Below are 17,276 nucleotides of genomic sequence, written 5' to 3' on the forward strand. Positions count from 1 at the left end.
TTTTGTCGTTGTGTCTTCGTCGCTGCGATTAACAAGAAGGGATTGTAAAGCACGCACTCCTGCCTGTCTTATTGCAACTCACCTTCACACTTTGTTCAGGCTGTGCCCAGATTTCCACCCTCATTCAGGTTTTTGTGAAAGCAGACACTGCCTGTCTGTGTGGAATTGGGCCCTCTGTAAAAGGGATTACTACGATCAGGAAGAAAACACAGGGAGGATGTGCCAAGCCCTTCTGTTGCAGGCCTTGTCCACTCTGGGCCTGTCGGCTCTGGCAGCTCTCCACAGCCTGACTCTGTTGCCAGGGAGACCAGAGCCCTGTTTACATTCTGAAGTTTGTCTCTAAAAGTACACAGTGACACTCCAGCACTGGTCCTGTTAGCTAGCACAGGAGGAATGCAGAACTGGCAGAGATCTCCGGGTTCTTTTTAAAGCAACAAGACCGTATTGTGTATTCCTGGGCTCAGAGGGCTGATTTGATCATGATATTCGTGCACAACCCATAATAATGCCAGCAGTTTTGCATTTAAAAGGACATTTCATTTACTCTGCAGTTTTTATCAATATCCAGGTGTATATTTTTTTAAACTGGGAAGTCTGTGTTTGGTGCCTGTGTTTTAAGAAATTTGATCATATCAATTTTACAGACAGCACAGAAATGTAAGGACCAAAAATTCCCAAACCAAACATTTAAAACATTAAGTAGATTTTGATTAAGTACACGTAATCTGAAATATTTAAGGAGAGCCTTTCTCTAGGTTGTGTTAGTTCATTCTGCACTGAGGATTCTGGCTTTGGGTACCTTCTGTGTGGAGTTTGTATACATGTCCACATGGGTTTTCATTGGGAGTTTCCTTCTGCCTTCCAAACCCATACTGTCTAGGTTGATTTTTTCTAAATGTGCGTGTGTGTGTGTGCTCTACAATGAGCTGGCAGACTGTCCAGGGTGTAGCCTTTCGCTTCATCAGAAATGAAGATATTTTTAGTGAGTGAGAGGTGGCACATTTTTAGGCCATGTGTATATCCCTCATGTGCTCTGCTCTGACTTCCTGAGTGGTCCCGCCCACTGGGGGGGAAGCACTGAGCTCTCCTCCTGTTTGGCTAGCAAGCTGTCAGTCTTGTGTCTCTGTTTCTTTCACGGTGAGATGGGATGTGTTTAAACGAGTTCTCAAGTACTCCCTGTTTCCTGTGCTGACAGAGTTAAAAAGGTGGCACTGGGCGGCGGTGCCTGTGTGGCCAAATGGAGAATCCAGTGTCCTCTGTGTACGTGTGCGTCCCTGACTGTTCTGAGCTGCCACAGCAGGCTCTTCTCCTTACTCCCTCCACTGTACACCGCATGAGCGCACACCCAGGCCTCCCCACGTGGTGTCACCTCCCGGCACAGCCCTGCCCGCGCTCTGCCTGTCGCTCTGTCATAGCTAAAGGGTGGGGGGACTTTTCATTTCAAAGACTTTTTCCCAAAATCAGTAATTCAGGGTAGAGCAATTGTGCACTGAGCAATATTTTCACTTGTTTCGTTTATTTAAAAAGACAAATCACAGCTGATAAAGGGTTACGGTTTTCCTCTGACCAAGAGCTGGAGTTCTTGCTTTTCGCTACTTTGGTTCTCATACAAAGCTCTTTGTGGAACTTGGCCGTTTTTTTTTCTTCTCTTACTGTTCTTTCCGCAATTGAATTGAGAGCTGCAAAGAAAGGCCAGTTTCTGGCAAGATGGAATAGGAAAGTTGTCTTCTCATCCTGTGAACAGAGCGAACTCAAATGAACCTTCCCATCGTCGGTAACCTCAGCTTCCCCGAGATCCAGACATGTACAGGGCTCTTTTACAGAGATATAAAAATAGGTTCAAAAGAGAAAAATACTCTTTTCCAAACACAACAAAAAGTTAAGCCTCACACCCACAGAATAAGAACAGATCTTTAAAGTGTGCTTTCCTTCGATCATCTGTCAGATTGCTCTGAACTGTGGAGGATCAATAAAATTAATATAAACTGTTACAGTTACAAGTGGATAATTGAAATAGTGGTTTAATGAATGCATTGTGAGCCACCCGGGACCCTGGATTCCCAGGTACTTGTGAGCCTACCCCAGTCCTTGTATGATGTCATTAGTTTCAGACAGGAAGACCCATGAGTGGCCCATCAGCTCCACATAGGTGTCTGCCTGGTTGAGGACACTAACGCACACCCATGCCACAAGTGCAATACAACTAAGAGCTCATAGACAGGAGTAATAGAACAAGCCTGAGTTATGCTAGGAATATCACGATTTTAGCAGGAGCAAGGGAATAGGGGCAGAGTACATGGAAAATGTACAGCAATACACTGTGTGATGCATTGAACAAAGACATCGTGGAATAGTTTTAAATACCAGATTCCCTATCTATCATAGATAAGAAAAACAGCAGTTGGTAGGAATGCTTAAAAATAGTCTATTAAGTTTTTTTAGGACTGTGTTGAACTGACTACATTGTTAAACTCAATTGTCATTTAAATAAACTAAAAAAATGTTTTCTTCAGAAAACTGAATGAGGGCAGTTTGTTTAAGCCTTAGAAACTGATTAAGGTATTCGGTCCTGCTTGACAGTGTGTCATATGTTTAGGAGCTTGGTAAATTCAAGATCACCCCTGCATACAAGCTGATTAGAATGAATTCTCGGATGCCTGTGTATTGGATATGTAGAATAACGTTTAGGAGTCCTGACTGTATACTGTACAGTATGAACTACTCAGGCACATAAAGAGGGATGTGCACTTAGCTGTGTCACTGTGCTGTTTCACTGTTGTCACAAACGATAGGGCTGTTATTTGTCAGCCACAAAGCATCTATCTGTCACTGTTACCCTCTTCATCCTTAAGAGGGCCGTGCTGAGCCAGACCGGGCACAATCCATCTCAGGGCAACACACATCAAAGCCATAATTTAGAGAACCCCATCAAACCCAGCCAGCATGTTCTGGGGGAACACATAGCCTAAACAATGTATGGTCCTCATTCAATCCAAAAGCATCTTCATTTCCCCCCCAAAACAGAGAAAACGTTCAACACTGGCGGGGGCCCCGATTTTGAGAATCTACCCGTCTACCATCGGAGAGGATGTCGTTGGTGGCGAGGGCTGTGACAGCCCAGGGCCAGCCTCGGGAGTGCCCGGCACGGGTAGGGATTACACGAAGGACCGTGCGCCATCCATCCCAGGGCACACACACACGCACCCACACCAGGGGGGAAACCTGGAGCAAACCTGTATATTTTCAGGGAGAACAAGCTGAGTTCACGGAGAAGCCATCCCAGCATGGAACTGAACCCCAGAGCCCAGTGGAGGCGAGGTTCCACAGAACTTCTTAAAAACATCGTGGCTATAAATAATCGGATGATAAGGTCCACGACGTGTGACTGCACAATGACTGGTAACTGAACTGAGATGCATTACATCGATCATTTAAATGTATTTAAACATCTCTCCCCTGGGGAGAAGGGCCAATTAGGAAGGATTCAGATGAAGCAAACAAGCAAGATGGTGCAACATTCTGTGTAAAAAACTATTGGCTTATTGTTGGGACATCTTAAAATCTGACATTTTGGATGATGATGCAACTGTGGGCAAAGATAGTAAACCATTTGTATAAATAGGAGAAAAGTTCAAATCTGGAATTGCACCTGTTACAAACGAATGCACTGAGAATGTTCAGTCAGGAAAAATAACTCATGAACTTCAAATTAAGCAATAAATACATTGTGTCCATAGAATAAATTAAAAATTACAAAAAAATCAGTTTAACATAGGTTTTTGTAGAGTTTTTGTTATAAAGCAGAATCTCATGTTTATTAATGTTAATATGCGGTATACATACCACAAATCTTTCTATAAATACAGTACTGCAATCAGTTTGTTTCAGTACATGATTCAGGCGAGAGTATCTGCCTCAGAAACACCCAGGAGTACCTTTCTGTTAATTGTGCTCCACTTTCTAATCCCCACGTGTATTGTTAGGAACTCGTACTTATCGAATTGCTCTGTTGCACAGAATGTTTGTCTCTGTTTATGACGATAATCAGAATATCTGTGCAGTTGGCCACGTCTCTTCCACTGCACCACCATAGTCCCTGCTTGTGCCCTGGATGTCATGCAGAAAAAATAATCTGGGATTTGGTGCCAGATTTATAAATACACATTTTGCCACCTTGAGAAATAACACAGACACTTGCAGCTGTGCATCAATAATTATATCTCTTTACAAAAATTGCTCATTTGCACCTTTTAAGTCGAGATGAAGACTGCTCTGCGCATAGTCTCAATGAATTTAATTCATTATTTTCAACACGAGGTGGAGGGAAACGAAGATTGTTCAGTTACAGTGCTGTTTTCCAAATCCTTTTTTCATCTTATGAATAGAAAAATCCTTACAAACACATAGTATATACATCAACTCCAATGTAAGATGGATGTTTATGATTTTTAAATCTGTTAAAAGTATTGATGAAACTCTTATTTGTAATTAGTCTCAATTTAACATTTTAAAGGAAAACGTTTACATGTGTTGTATTTCCAAGTTTCTCTCATACTTATTAAAACAAATTTGAGATTTTTTTTTCTGAAATACTGTATTGTCCCTTGAGTCAGTACTGGAGTAAATGGTAAAATAAGCGTGCTTTCTCTCTAGGTTCAGTGTGGAAATTAAAGCCCACTTTAGTTTCTTCAGCAACCACTTTTTTTATTTTGGTGCTACGTTTAGCCAAAAACAAAGTCATGCTTTTTGTTTTTGGAAAGAAAGCTAAAAAAAAATCCTTAGTTCAAGTAGTAACAATAACTCCTTCAAGAAATCAAGATGGGCGGTCAGGAGAACTGAAATTGTATCCTAAAATATTTTGGAAGAGAGGACGAGGAGGAGGGGTCGACGAGATTAATCTATTGTGTTTCACACGTGTTACAGTAGCACGGCTCTCGCCTTGAATATTGCCGCGGCTCCCCCTCGTCGGCCATTTTGGGCCGCGCTGCTCGGCAGGCGGAGGAAGTGGTCCGGCGAGCCGCGCTCATCCTCTTCCTGCGGGCAGGGGAGGAGGGGGGAGATTGCGAGTGAAGAAAATGGCGGCTGTGCAGGGTGACTGCTTCTCTCCCAGATGCTGCAAACACATTGAACTCCCGTAGCCTTATTAACTGCTTTCACATTCACTCTGTTGCACTTTAAATTCATGAGGTGAGTGCTCCGTGGCGGCCGGCGGGTTGGAAAGCGGCTTTTGCACGGTTCCGTATTTTAATTTCTCGGGATTAAAATGTCCGGAGTTGGCTTGCAGTGGCGAAGGCTGAGCCTGGTTTCAGCGGAAAGCCCGATACGCTCGCAGCTTGTTAACAGTGCTCCTGGCGACCTGGGCTAGAAAATGAAACGCATTCGGCTCGGATGTCGCCGCTTTGACTTGGGGCTGACGCGCCGCGTCTTTTCCTTCGAAGTTGGGGTTTTCGCCGATTTTTTTTTTTTTAAACGACATCTCGACGGTAGGTCGCTGTTTATTTTCTGCGGTTTCCGACCCAAGTTGCGTTGCTGTTAACAACCTGGTGTGGCTGTGCAATGATAGTGAAAACAACCGGTCATGCAGGGGCCCTCGCTATTTATGGGCTGTTCTGGGATTTTGCGCCGCAGCGGTCGTATCTGGCTTCTCCGGTGCGAGTTGGGCAGTTTGGACCGCGACTGGAAACGTTGCAAGAGCCGTGAATTTATTCCGCTATTGTGGGAGTCGCGCTTTTATGAAGGAAAACAAGGTCGGCGTTGTATCGATTTTAACTGCCTGCGATGGAAATTGCTCTTTTATCGATTTTTTTTTTCTTTTGCTTGCCTTTTAAAAATGGTTAAGATTTTCCCCTTTATTGCAATTTTTGTGTGTGTGTTCCTGCCATCCTCATCTCGCATCGCCAATTCATCTCCGGATCTTGCTGCAGATCGTGAATTGAATGAGGGGGGATATTTTCAGTGACCTTGCGATAGGACTTTTCACTTCGTTGTTTCTTTTGTGTCGCTTTGATCAGCGATCTACGTTTTAATTCGTTACGGCTGTGTTTGGCGACTCCTGCAAACTTTCATAATTAGATTAGCAATAATTAGTCGTCTGCTGTTTTTCCACCATATTGTAACTAGGATTGGGTTATATCAAACCCAGCCGTGTTGTATATGCAGTCACTTAAACTGAACAGAAATGCCGGTTTTCTAGAGAAGACAAATGTGCCATAATTACTGATCCCTTTCATTTCACCGAGCACGTCTTTTTTTTTGTGCAAATATCCTGAGTGTAGCTGTGTATGAGGTGTCACGCCAATGTGTCGTTTCCTGCGTATGCTAGTTGTACAGGAACCGAGAGGAAGTCTGATTTGTTCAATTCAAACGCGCTAACGGATCTTATTTTAAAGTCTCTTGCCCCGAAAGCGATGGTTTTTGTAAGCCGATGCGGACACGTTTTTGTTTGGCGCTGCACTGACGATTCTAGAAACTCGTCCGAGGTGTGTGAGCAGGTCTGCGTGTTCACAGCGCTGGCTCTGGTGGACGTGGACTCGGTGATCCCAGCGCTCTGTATTTAAAAGGATGACCATTTCCTTGTTTTTTTTTCTTAGAGAATTGGAAGCTGTAGCCACCAAAGAAGCTGAAGAGAAGCAAAACAGGTAAGCTTTTCTTCCCCCCACCCCCATCTCGTTGCATCCGATCAGTTTTCCCTTTTTAAGTGTAAATTGCTCCTAGGTTTATTTTTATTGGCTAGACAAGCTGGGCAAAGCCAGGTCACTTCAGCTGTTGCTGGTGCAAGCACATCCAGATCCCTGTGCATTAGGGGGATCCCATAGGCTGAGTCAGCTGCGCCAGTTCAAAACGTTGCACGTAGCGCCACCATCTCCCACTCCTGCCTGGTGTTTGTGTAGCTCATTGTGACAATAGTGTGCAAATCGGAATGGGCAAAAACAATGGCCCCCTGGGCTCCCCCCTCCTGTGCTCTTTTCTTTGGCAGGGTGAAATGCCTTTCGTTTTCTGTCTGTGCAGATAAAGCATCGTGCTCTGATAACGTACTGACTCCTGCTTTTTTTTTTTTTTACACGGGTCGAAGTGGACCAACCTGGAAGATACAGGGGTGTAATCATGAGTGGGGGAAAAGTGGGGAGGAAGGAGAAGCACAGAGATTTTACTTTATTCTTCAGTTGCAAAAAGAAAGACATGAGTTTGGGAGGTAGACTGGGAAGATAACGGCGCCCAGCTTAGGAAAAGCTGCGTTTGGTCAGGCTCCAAGAAAAGAGATTGTATGTGTAGCAAACTCTTCCAGGTCAAAGTACAAAGCTTTGAACCGGAACTCATTTAATCCCTGAGAATTATGAAGCAGGTGTCACTCCTGAACTGAGGTGCAGTTCTATTAACATGGGTTGTTCAAGTGATATATTTGTTTACAAAATCTCACCAAACCAATCAGGTGGTTTAGATGTTTGTTTTTTGATTTTGTTGTGGCTACACTATTTAGTTTTAGTGCATTAGAGTCCATATACTTCAGGATTGTTTTTGTCCTGTTTTTGCAATCAAAGTTTATCAAATGCACAGCCATACAGCGTGCAGCAGTAGTTGCTGGCAATGAAATGTCTTTTTTGTGAGCTCAACGGGGTGGGAGGGGGGATAAAAATCACAAATGTAGTTACAAAATAAGAGCAAGGAATGTTGTCTTTTCACATTTCACTGGCTACAGGACCTATTTCAGACTCTAAATAAGGTTGTGCAAAGTCTGGGATATTGGTAAATATCCATAATTGGTAAATTTCTTTTTGAAGTGTTTCATTCGGGTGAACAGAATAAGCTTTAGACTTCAAGTAGTTTGCACTCCCAACTCATGATCCCCCAGCTAACAGGTGGTTTTTTAAAGGTTGTGGTAGCTGTGTAATGCCTTTATTCCTTTCATTTTTTTAATTTGAGTTGTAAATGTTGCCACTTTAAACTCGTCGCATGCAGCATAGTGTAAAAGCGGGTGAATATGGTGAATACACGACTGAGACTGAAATAAAAAACGTCTTACTGTAAATGATCTACCCGGAGCTAGCAGGGAGTGTCATTGATGCAAGGTAGTTTTCTGATGCCACGCCTCTCCAGCAGGTAGTTAAAGCATTTCTCAGATTCTTGTTGAGAACGTAGCATCTTGAGAATTTACATGGCTGCTCTCTGCAGCAGTGATGGGGGAAATGGGTTTTCCACTAAAACTCAGTATTGTCATCTTATTTTGAACTATGTACTGCATGGTTGAGTTGGAGTAGCTGATAAGTGAAGCTTGTTCTGAGTTATCTGTGTAGGACTCGGTAGGAGAAAAGTATAGGATAATTTAAACATTAAGCATAATACTTTTTAACTTTAGAAAATAGTTGGATTTTTCTGCACAAAACTGGTACACGCTGTGCCATTTTGATAGATTCCTGTGCTTGTAGGATTATGAAAGGAAAATATTTTTCATGTTCTTTGTTAAAACAGTTTGTGGATTGATTGTACAGATTTAAGTAGAGCAAGTTTAAATTGCACCTCCATTCAGTACTGGCATTTGTTAAGAGCAATCATAATTACATCTAAAAATCATCTATACCTGTTTGTTTATTCATATCTGCTGTGCCTAAAGAAATGGGGTATTTATTGAGGTTCTCTGTGCTGTAACAGAGCCAGAAACTGTCGTCTTTGGCATTTTAGTGTGTTTTGAACAAGCAAAAGTATTAGCTCTCGACTTGCACAGATTTCTTACCCTGTGACAGAGTGTATGTATATACTGTTATCCTAGTTTTTAACACTGAGATCTGTTCTTTTTTCATCGTTAGTATTTCACCATCTGAAATGCCTGTGAGATGAAAGCATGACTTTTTCAGTGAAGTTTAACAGCACATTCCTGTGGTTTCCAGTCCGTCGCAGTCCTGCGCTGCCGCAGTCCTGACTTTTCCTGAAATCTCATCAAGTGCCCTTCACCGAGCTCGGTAAAAAATAGAGATGCAGTTTAAGGGGTTGCTTTCCAGGCACATGCAGTATAGAAGTCGTTAAGTTTTACTATCTTGATTTTATGCATGTCTAATTTACATTGTGCAGGATCTGCCTTTTGTTATCCTTGAAAGTCAATAGGCATCCGAATCCCCATCTGATAGCGATTCAGCTTGATTTACATTCCTCTGATTGACTGGAGAGATAATAAACGTGTAATATAAACATGTCATTGCTGTTGTTCACTCTGAGGTGTATCTCTCTGATCCAGAGGTGGGTTGCACGCCGCTGTGTTAAGAGGATTGTTTTACTAATTGATACTTATGTTGTAAAGACCCCCCCCCATGTGTGGTTTGTACAGCTCGGTAGGTTTAATGCTGTAACTTGCAGAAGCATTAGCCTTATTTTTCCAATCAAATGCATGCATTTAAACTAGCACATCCCGGCTTTTAAAACTGCAGTGCCTTCTTAACGCGTTTTTCCTTGATGAAATTTCAGTGGCGGAGAGATTTTATGCTCAAACTCGGCACTCTTGACACCAGAGCGCTTGAGTAAGGTGGTTCTGAAAGGGGACTTCGGCTGGTGTGGTCACCTGTGCTCATTGTCCCACAGTCATAAACAGATGGTACTTCAGGACCCTCCTGCAGCTGAGGTGGCCATCTGGTTAAACACTTGACAGCGACCTGATGGACAGGGTGAAAGTGCAGGACCTTGAGGTCTTCCAGCTGACTGACCATGGGGTGGCGAGAGTACAGCGATGCTTTTCCTAGTATGTTATTAAACTCTAGTATTGAAAAGTATTGTGTTTCTTAGTTGGACCTACAGGCTGGTCATGCACAGGGGTCCCATCCGCAGCTCCTAACATGGGTATTGACATGCTACCAGCAGTTCACATCATGGCTTAGGTTGCTGGTTAAATACATCTTGGCTTGCCTGATTTTGAAGGGTTGGTGTATTTTCCTTTTCATGCGTTTGAGAGCCTCGTGAAGTTGTATGTTTATGTGAGTGCTGATTGTGAATTCTGTGTCGTTGGGGCGGTGTGTTTTTGCAGGTGACTTTTTGTTTTGCAGTGGGTGCGCTTGAAGGCGAACCAGCAGAGGTTTGGGTGGGGGTGCAGTACGCTCATGGACTGTAGCGCAAGGCATATCCCAGAAGGGTTTCCTGCTGTGGCTAATTTTGGGTAGCGTCTTCTGAGGTTGGGACTGCTCTTTGTGCCTAACCCTGAGGGGAGTATGGCAGACTTGTCTCTGGGAGAACAATCCCATCATTGTTGGGGGGAAACCACCAATTGCTAGATGCAAAAACAGCATGTTATTGAGCTGCAGTGGTGATCTGAAAGAGTTGAGTTATCAGGTCTTGTTTTCAAGGGCAAATGAGGGCAGAAGCTCGATTGTCAGTAACCCCAAATGAATGGGGGTCCTCATTCTTAAAACCTTTTGTAAAAGGTGCTGTTCATGCAACCACAAAGATTTGTAGATGTTTTTTGGTCCATATATTGTCAACAGCTATGAAGTTTGGTACACGAGGAATCGAACAAGTCTCCAGCTCTTACACGAGTTCCTACCTTTGAAAAAGCAAGGCCTGAATTTGAGACAGTAAGCTCTGGCTCATGTGTTTTAAATATGCATTAGTCATCAACTGCAAAACATCTCTGGATTTTAGAAAAGAAATGAGGCATGCATCTTCATCAGTGGTGTTCAGGGTGGTTTGTGCCGAGCATGTTGGTGTTCAAGGCTTGAACAACAACATTCTCAGCACAAACCAAATGGTCAACAGTTGACAGAAGCAAAGCTGTTGGTTTATTAATTAAAGCATTTTCAACGAGGTCTTGCCAGCTGCTATGCATGTCTTGCTGGGCCATCTGGTCAGAAATGCCGTGCATGTTGTGGTGTCATAGCTGGGCTTTGTTACTGCTGCAGGATTGGAATAAATGCCAGGAACCCAGTGATACTGTTTTAGTGTTATGTTTTTAAGGGGGGAGCTAAAGGCATTGAAGGAGAGCAACAATTTTTGCAACTCTGAAAATGTTTTAGAATAGTCATTCTTTGTTGTATGATTTTGTTTTGAGTGGCACACTTTGTGAATTGGTTATTACAGATATGAGGATTCCAGGATTCAGATTAGTCTTGAAAGCCATAGATGTTGGGAGTGGGTCAGGATTCCCAGCTTTTCCTCAGTCTCTACTGCCATTTCAGGGTTTTGCTGTCAAGGTTAAGACACATTCTGGTTCTCCTTTACAAATTTTGTTTGTATACGAAAGAGCTCTGTGGTCCGATCACAGGTGTGGTTTGGAGGTTTTATTGTTGAGAAAGTATAGAAACGCATCGTGATCTGTTTCATCAGATTCACCAGTGATCCTAATTTGAGTGGGAATCATTTTTTAGAAGTTCCCTCCAGAGATGGACCTTTGGGAAGTTTGTTTCTGAGGGTTCTGTTCTGTGAAACCAAAGAGAGAGAGGTCTGCCCTACAGGAGTAGCTGTTTATAGAGTTGTAATTCAGCAGTTCGTAGCAGTGTAATCCCTTAAGGAGATTAGGGGGAGCTTTCCCTGTTTTCTAATTGCGTTACTGCATCAAGTACTTTGTTATACTAAAAGGGAACTTGCAGTGGTTTGAGGGGGTGGGCTGTGTTTTTTGCCTTGGTAATTGTGGAGAAATGGAGCCTGGGTACAGCGAACGATGACATTCTTTTTCCCTTCCTTAGGGATATAGTGCAAGAAAAGGAAGGACAGTTGATGGAAGAAAGGAAAAAGAGAAAAGACGACAAGAAAAAGAAGGACGCTGGTTTAAAGAAGGTGGGTTGCTCTTCTGGCTTAAAGGCTAGATTCCTGCCAAATAGAGAAGGCTTTGTGTGAACCCTGCTTTTCTGATAAAACTTGCATGTTTATACAGATCTTTGGTTTGAAGCCCTGTGCTTGAAAAAAAAAACACTCCCCTTTAAAAGGACAGCACGGCATTGCCAAGCTTTTCTTGTCATCTGCATTTGTGAGCAGTTCTGTGCCTGTGCTCAGCAGTGTAAGGGCTGTGTCAGTTTGCCCTTGAGATTTCAGAGGGCACCAGAGTCCAGTTAACCTGCAGTAATGTTGCCTCGCCATATGACTGTCTTTTGAGGTTTTCCCAGTTTTTTCCCCCCTTTCATTTGCAACAGACTTCTTAAACTTGTTTTTCTTTTTGTTTTCAGGCCATTGAACAAAAAAACAAAGGTAGGTAGTTGGAACTTTAAAAGCTGCATTTTCTGTTTTCTGCCTGCCCTGCCCCCCTGCTTCCGAATGCTAAGGAGTGGTTGATAGCTCAAACTTTTTCTGACCTTGTCTTCCCTGTGTTGTCAGCAGCTTAAAAGGAAAGTCAATGGTGTGACTGGCAGTTCAGCTGTTGCCAGACAGGAAGGTTTTTATGGGCCTGGAGGAGGGAGGGAATGTGTTAATAAACCTTCCATTTTAACAAGTAGGGTTTTGCATTCATTAGCGTCTCATTTAAAATTCTCGCTGAAAACGTTGGATTGAGATGCACATTAATCTTTAGCTAAGTTTTCTACAGCAAATCCAGCAGGCTCTGTTGCACAGACCTTGGACACCAGAAACTTCTCACAAGTTTCTTGGGTTTATAAAGACTTTGCTAGTTTAATGATCCGATTGGACTTGCGTAACCCTGAACTGTACAGGGAGGGTTAAGATGTATTTGTGCAGCCATGTACATTATCAGTCTTTTTTTCAGAAATTCCCAGGGCTTGATTGAAGGCCGTTCTTCAGGAAGTAGGAAATGGGTTGGGGGATAGGGTGCAGCAGACGCTGTTGTTTTGTTAAAATAATGTGAACTACAGAGTACCTGCAGTTTCAAGAACAAAAGTGGGTCTGTTTTTCAGAAAGAGAAATGGTAAACTTTGCTCCAGGAATTTCTCAGCAGCCCCGAGCTGTTGCGTTTCAGAAGCACGTTTTCTGGAAGAATCCTGAGGAAGCAGACTGTTGTGCTTTTGCATATCATTGGGTGAACAGGGCTGTAGTCAGAAAAAGCTTTACCTACAGATTGTAGTGTTGATGTAAATCTGCTGTAAAGGGACTGCGAAGAGGAAATTGATTCTTGATGGTATAAGTTTGGATTTGACAAGGGGGGTGGGGCTGCTTGGGTCCACCATGGGTTGGGTTAAAACAAAAGCATGGCAAGAAAAGAGCAGTTTGTTCCAAGCCTACAGCGTGTCTTATGATTTTAGATCTCAGATATACCAGATGAGAATGTTGTGGATGGGCATTTCTCATAAGCACTGTGTGCTGGGAAATCATCTGTGTGATCATTTGGCAACAAACGAGTTTTGACCTTGACAACATGACGACTGGCCTAGCCAATAAGTACCCAGGCAAAGCCCATCTGTTTGGCCGCACACGCTGTTATTTCTGTTTGACTAGATGGGGAAATGTACTTTCTCCCAGTCCTGTTGTTAAACATATTCCCCAATATATAATTCTGTAAAGATTTTGTTCTTAAAAAGCAAGACCACGAGATAATGAAGCCAGAATGTGGTTTCAGTGAAAGGGTGATTAGAGTGTGGTTGTCTGGTTTGTTTTGTTGCGTTACCTGATCAGACAGTAAGGGAACAGGAACAAGGTGCCTGTAGTTTTGTTTTGGGTTCTTCCGATGCTGTTCTTAGGGCTCTGTAGGTGCTTCAAATCAGGTTGCAGGCTTTTTTCCTAATTTGTTTGTCTACCTTTAATGACACGCACAGAAGTTTTTGGAGACCTTCGCTTCAGGTTTGTTGTTCCCTAATTAAGTCTTCAAATTAGTTTAGGCAGGTTTTGAAGGGTGGAATGGGGTAATAAGCGTGTTCCAAGTCTCTTTCCCTAGTTAGTTCCCTAAGTCTAGTTCCTCCACCTAGCCTACGGCTTATCTGAAACACCAGATGGTCTTCGGCTTTGGTCTCTTGTGTTTGCTTCACGGAGGGCAAGAAACTGTTCGTTTAAAATCTTTTCTGCCCCTTTTGCAATACCCATGAAAAAATTAAGTATAATAAATGGTCTGTGTACCCATGGCCCTTAAAGTCCTGTGGGGCTTTCATGGTCTTCCTGTTTAGATCACAAGACATTTTCTAATAGTTTAGGCTGGATCCACTGGGGCTGTGGTTAGATGATCCACTGTAGCCCACAAACAGGTGCAGTTTAAACACCTGAGAGAAGACGGGCTACCTCCACCTTCTCTGTTTCAGCTGTTCTCTCAGCTTGGCCATTTCCTTAGTTCTGTCAAGATGTATGTTAATGTTAATAGAATGTTGACTGCAAAACAAGATCCACTGCACTCTCACTCCTTCAGTGATATTAAATTGTCCCTGACCATCTGAATGACACTTGCGCATTACAGTTTGCTTGGTGACCTGGTAATGTAGAAAGTGGTTTATATTACACGTGTTTTGCAGCTGCTACAATTTACAGGAAACATCATTTGCAGTTGAGCTTATTTATGAAAATTGATCTAGTCACAACTGTGATGTTTTGTTGCTTTAGCAGTAAGTTTACAGTAATGCTTAACAAGCTTTTGAGACTCGTGTTATGCCGTGGATCTATGTGATGTAACGTTGCACCTGTGCTATTGAACGTTTTTTAACTTGTCGTGTGCCAATGTATTTATAGGACATTAGGCAGAAATGAGTAAATTAATCGGAGGTAATATGCATTAAATCATGCTACAACGTAGTTTGTTAGTGCAGTTACTTTCTTAAAGGTTAGGCTCTGAACTTTGAACTAAAAAAGACAGCCTTAAAAAAGCATTCATTCATGATTTGGCATTTCACATTTTTATAAGTTTTTGATGGCCTGTTGCGTCTAACAGTTGAAACTGTGATATTGCGGTCTTTTAAAGGGAAAGTGGCAAATAAACCACAGTTTACTTTGAGCCCTGAGTTAGCTTGTTCTGTGGGAGAGACTGTCCCTGCACCGTGCCTGCAGGATGGAAATATTGCAGTTTTGACCACGAACTGTACAGTTTGAGAATTGTTTAAGCTAGAAATCATTTTAGAGTGACCTAACGTCAGTGGAAAAATCGTTCTTTTGTTAAGAGGGTTTAGTTCAACTGAAGTTTGCTTAGTACTAGGTGTGCATAGAGGCTTTTAGTTTTTCCCCTCATTTATCCATTCATGGTTTGCAACCAAGGAATGTTTGCGTGTTTTAACCTGCCTACACTGTTCGTTAGAAAAGCATATAAAGTTACTTCATGAAGAGATTATAAAGAAGCCGTCTACAAAACGGAGAGCCGCATGTTCCAATTTTAAAGTTTTAATTCTTGAATCTCAACTCAGAACAGTATAGGCTTCCTTGTATGCCTCTCTGGCTCTACAGATTTAATCCCCTCCTTCAATCCCTAAATAAGTTGTAATCCTATTTGAAGCCTGAGAAATGTCGAAACTACTTGTCTGTTGTATTCTGCATGTGGGTTTAAAATTGTGCCAGTTCTCCATATGTATCCTTTAACTTTTTCCATGCACCTGCTTTTATTTCTTTTCTGTTGCTGTTTGACAAGTGCTCATTGACTACCAGCTACTGTTGTGTGTGCTTTTTGCCTTGGGAGTTGCCACCTCTGGACTTTAAAAAAAAAAACTGGTTGCATGTTGTGCAACAAAGCCCTTTGCAACTGGACAGATCTGAAGCAAACACAGGGCTGCTGCTCTTGATAGACCCTCCTTTCATCCTTTTGCCCAGATATCCGATAGAGGGTGAATTCTTTTTAAATTGCACATGTCACCTTTGCTACAATCTGTCAGTCATTTAAAAAGCAAATATTGAATTTTATTTTGGAACCTGTTATATTTGCTGTTATTTTGTTGTTCCTCTCTTCCTGACAGAACTGAAGGAGATAAGATAGGCATTTATTTATACCTATCCAGTGGCAGGTTTCCCTATGTTTACGGTCACTGTGCTTTGACCCTCATCCTGTTTATTGAAGCTGTTCTATAAAAAGTTGCAAAGAGGCTTGGCTCTCCTTTTTATTGGTGATTATCCTAATATTTAACAGAACCTGAAGTTTTCTTTTATTGTAGAACAGCCAATTAGATGGCAGAGGAGAGTTCCAATTTTTTTTTTTAAGTTCCTGGTCATGTTTTGCTTTGCCCGAAAACGTGAAGGACAGAGTTCGGCCACGGCTGTCGATGCTGGCTTTGAACGAGGTTCGGAAAATGGAAACTTTTTGTAAGATTAATACTGCAGTCTGCAATCCTAATCACAGGCTGGGTTTGTTTACTAAACCCTCCGGCAGTTGCTAGGCGATGACCACTCACAACACTGAGCGAAACACAGTAAAGCCACTGATAAAGGCATGCTGCCTTGAACCATAGTGAAACTGAATCCAGCCCCAGGGCAAACCTTGTTCACATCCATTTACAGGGAGAGGAAGCAGTAGAAACCGGGAAAACAAAACCAAGGAACAGTGTGGTTGGAGGGAGAGTAGACACTAAAATAGTTGGACTGCTTTAGTAAAAGACAGTTCTCCTGTTTTATTTTTCTGTGGTTGGTGGTGCAGACAGTCCACTTCAGAGCTATTTGTTGGTGTCTTCTGCCCTCGGGTAGTAATCGAGCATTGATCAAATTGTCAGGTTTCCACTTGACTCTGTGCTGTAGTTTCTTTAATGTTTAGTCATTACAATGTGGTCTCATTGTCTGGTGAATTTTCCTGAGTGCAGCCTGTGTCCTCATGCAGATCTGAACTACATTTCTAAGGAAGGAAAAAAAAATCTGAGCACTGAAACTCTTAGTGAGCCATTCATGAAAGCTCTGCTAAAACAACAGGCACTCCTCCCCCTTAATTAGAAGTAGAAGTTTAATTCTAAAGTGTTTTACGTGTGTTGTAGGTTCTGGGAATATTGCAACATTAAACGGAACTGCTGCCTGCAACCTATTGAATGAAAAGGGAAAGGAGCTCAGCTGTTTTGCAGAGCAGACTGCCCGGACCTGTGCCATGGTCCTGTCTTTAGGTAGCACTGGACCAAAGGTGTTGAAGGTACTTGACACATGCCTGTCCTGTTTGCACGATAAGGCTCTAAACAAGCCCTGTAGGACCCCAAGTACATACCTTAGCTTGTTAATGGACAATCCTTCGAACTTTTCATGAAAATCCAAGTTGTAAATGGGCCTGCAAAGCCGTGGTGACCAGGCAGAAGAGAAGCAGAAGGTTTTAACCTTTTATCGGATGTCCCAGGTGCTGACGTCTGTACGGGCTTTCAACATGGTTACAGCGCCCTCAAGTTAAACCTGCATCATGTGCCACATGGTAGTGATCTGCTATACCCTCTAAATCCAGCAATTCAGTTTTTTCACAGCAGTGAAATTTTAAAAAATAACTAACACAG

At 42.6% G+C, this 17,276-nt stretch overlaps 1 protein-coding gene across 16 annotated transcripts in view; it reads left to right on the forward strand.

Moving 5' to 3' along the window:
* LOC102690347 (trinucleotide repeat containing adaptor 6A) overlaps positions 1–17,276 on the forward strand; it is a 125,605-nt gene that overhangs the window by 77,615 nt on the left and 30,714 nt on the right. For 14 of the 16 annotated variants that reach the window (XM_069181014.1, XM_069181017.1, XM_015360166.2 and 11 more), the window contains 3 exons: positions 6,591–6,638; positions 11,658–11,748; positions 12,135–12,156. In XM_069181014.1, the coding sequence (XP_069037115.1) occupies positions 6,591–6,638; positions 11,658–11,748; positions 12,135–12,156 (161 nt within the window). Of the gene's footprint in view, positions 1–3,122; positions 3,149–4,981; positions 5,188–6,590; positions 6,639–11,657; positions 11,749–12,134; positions 12,157–17,276 lie in introns of those variants that run through there. The other 2 variants (XM_015360179.2, XM_015360174.2) reach the window with 2 other exon arrangements.

Source organism: Lepisosteus oculatus, chromosome 19 (assembly GCF_040954835.1).
Source record: "Lepisosteus oculatus isolate fLepOcu1 chromosome 19, fLepOcu1.hap2, whole genome shotgun sequence".
Classification (NCBI taxonomy): domain Eukaryota; kingdom Metazoa; phylum Chordata; class Actinopteri; order Semionotiformes; family Lepisosteidae; genus Lepisosteus; species Lepisosteus oculatus.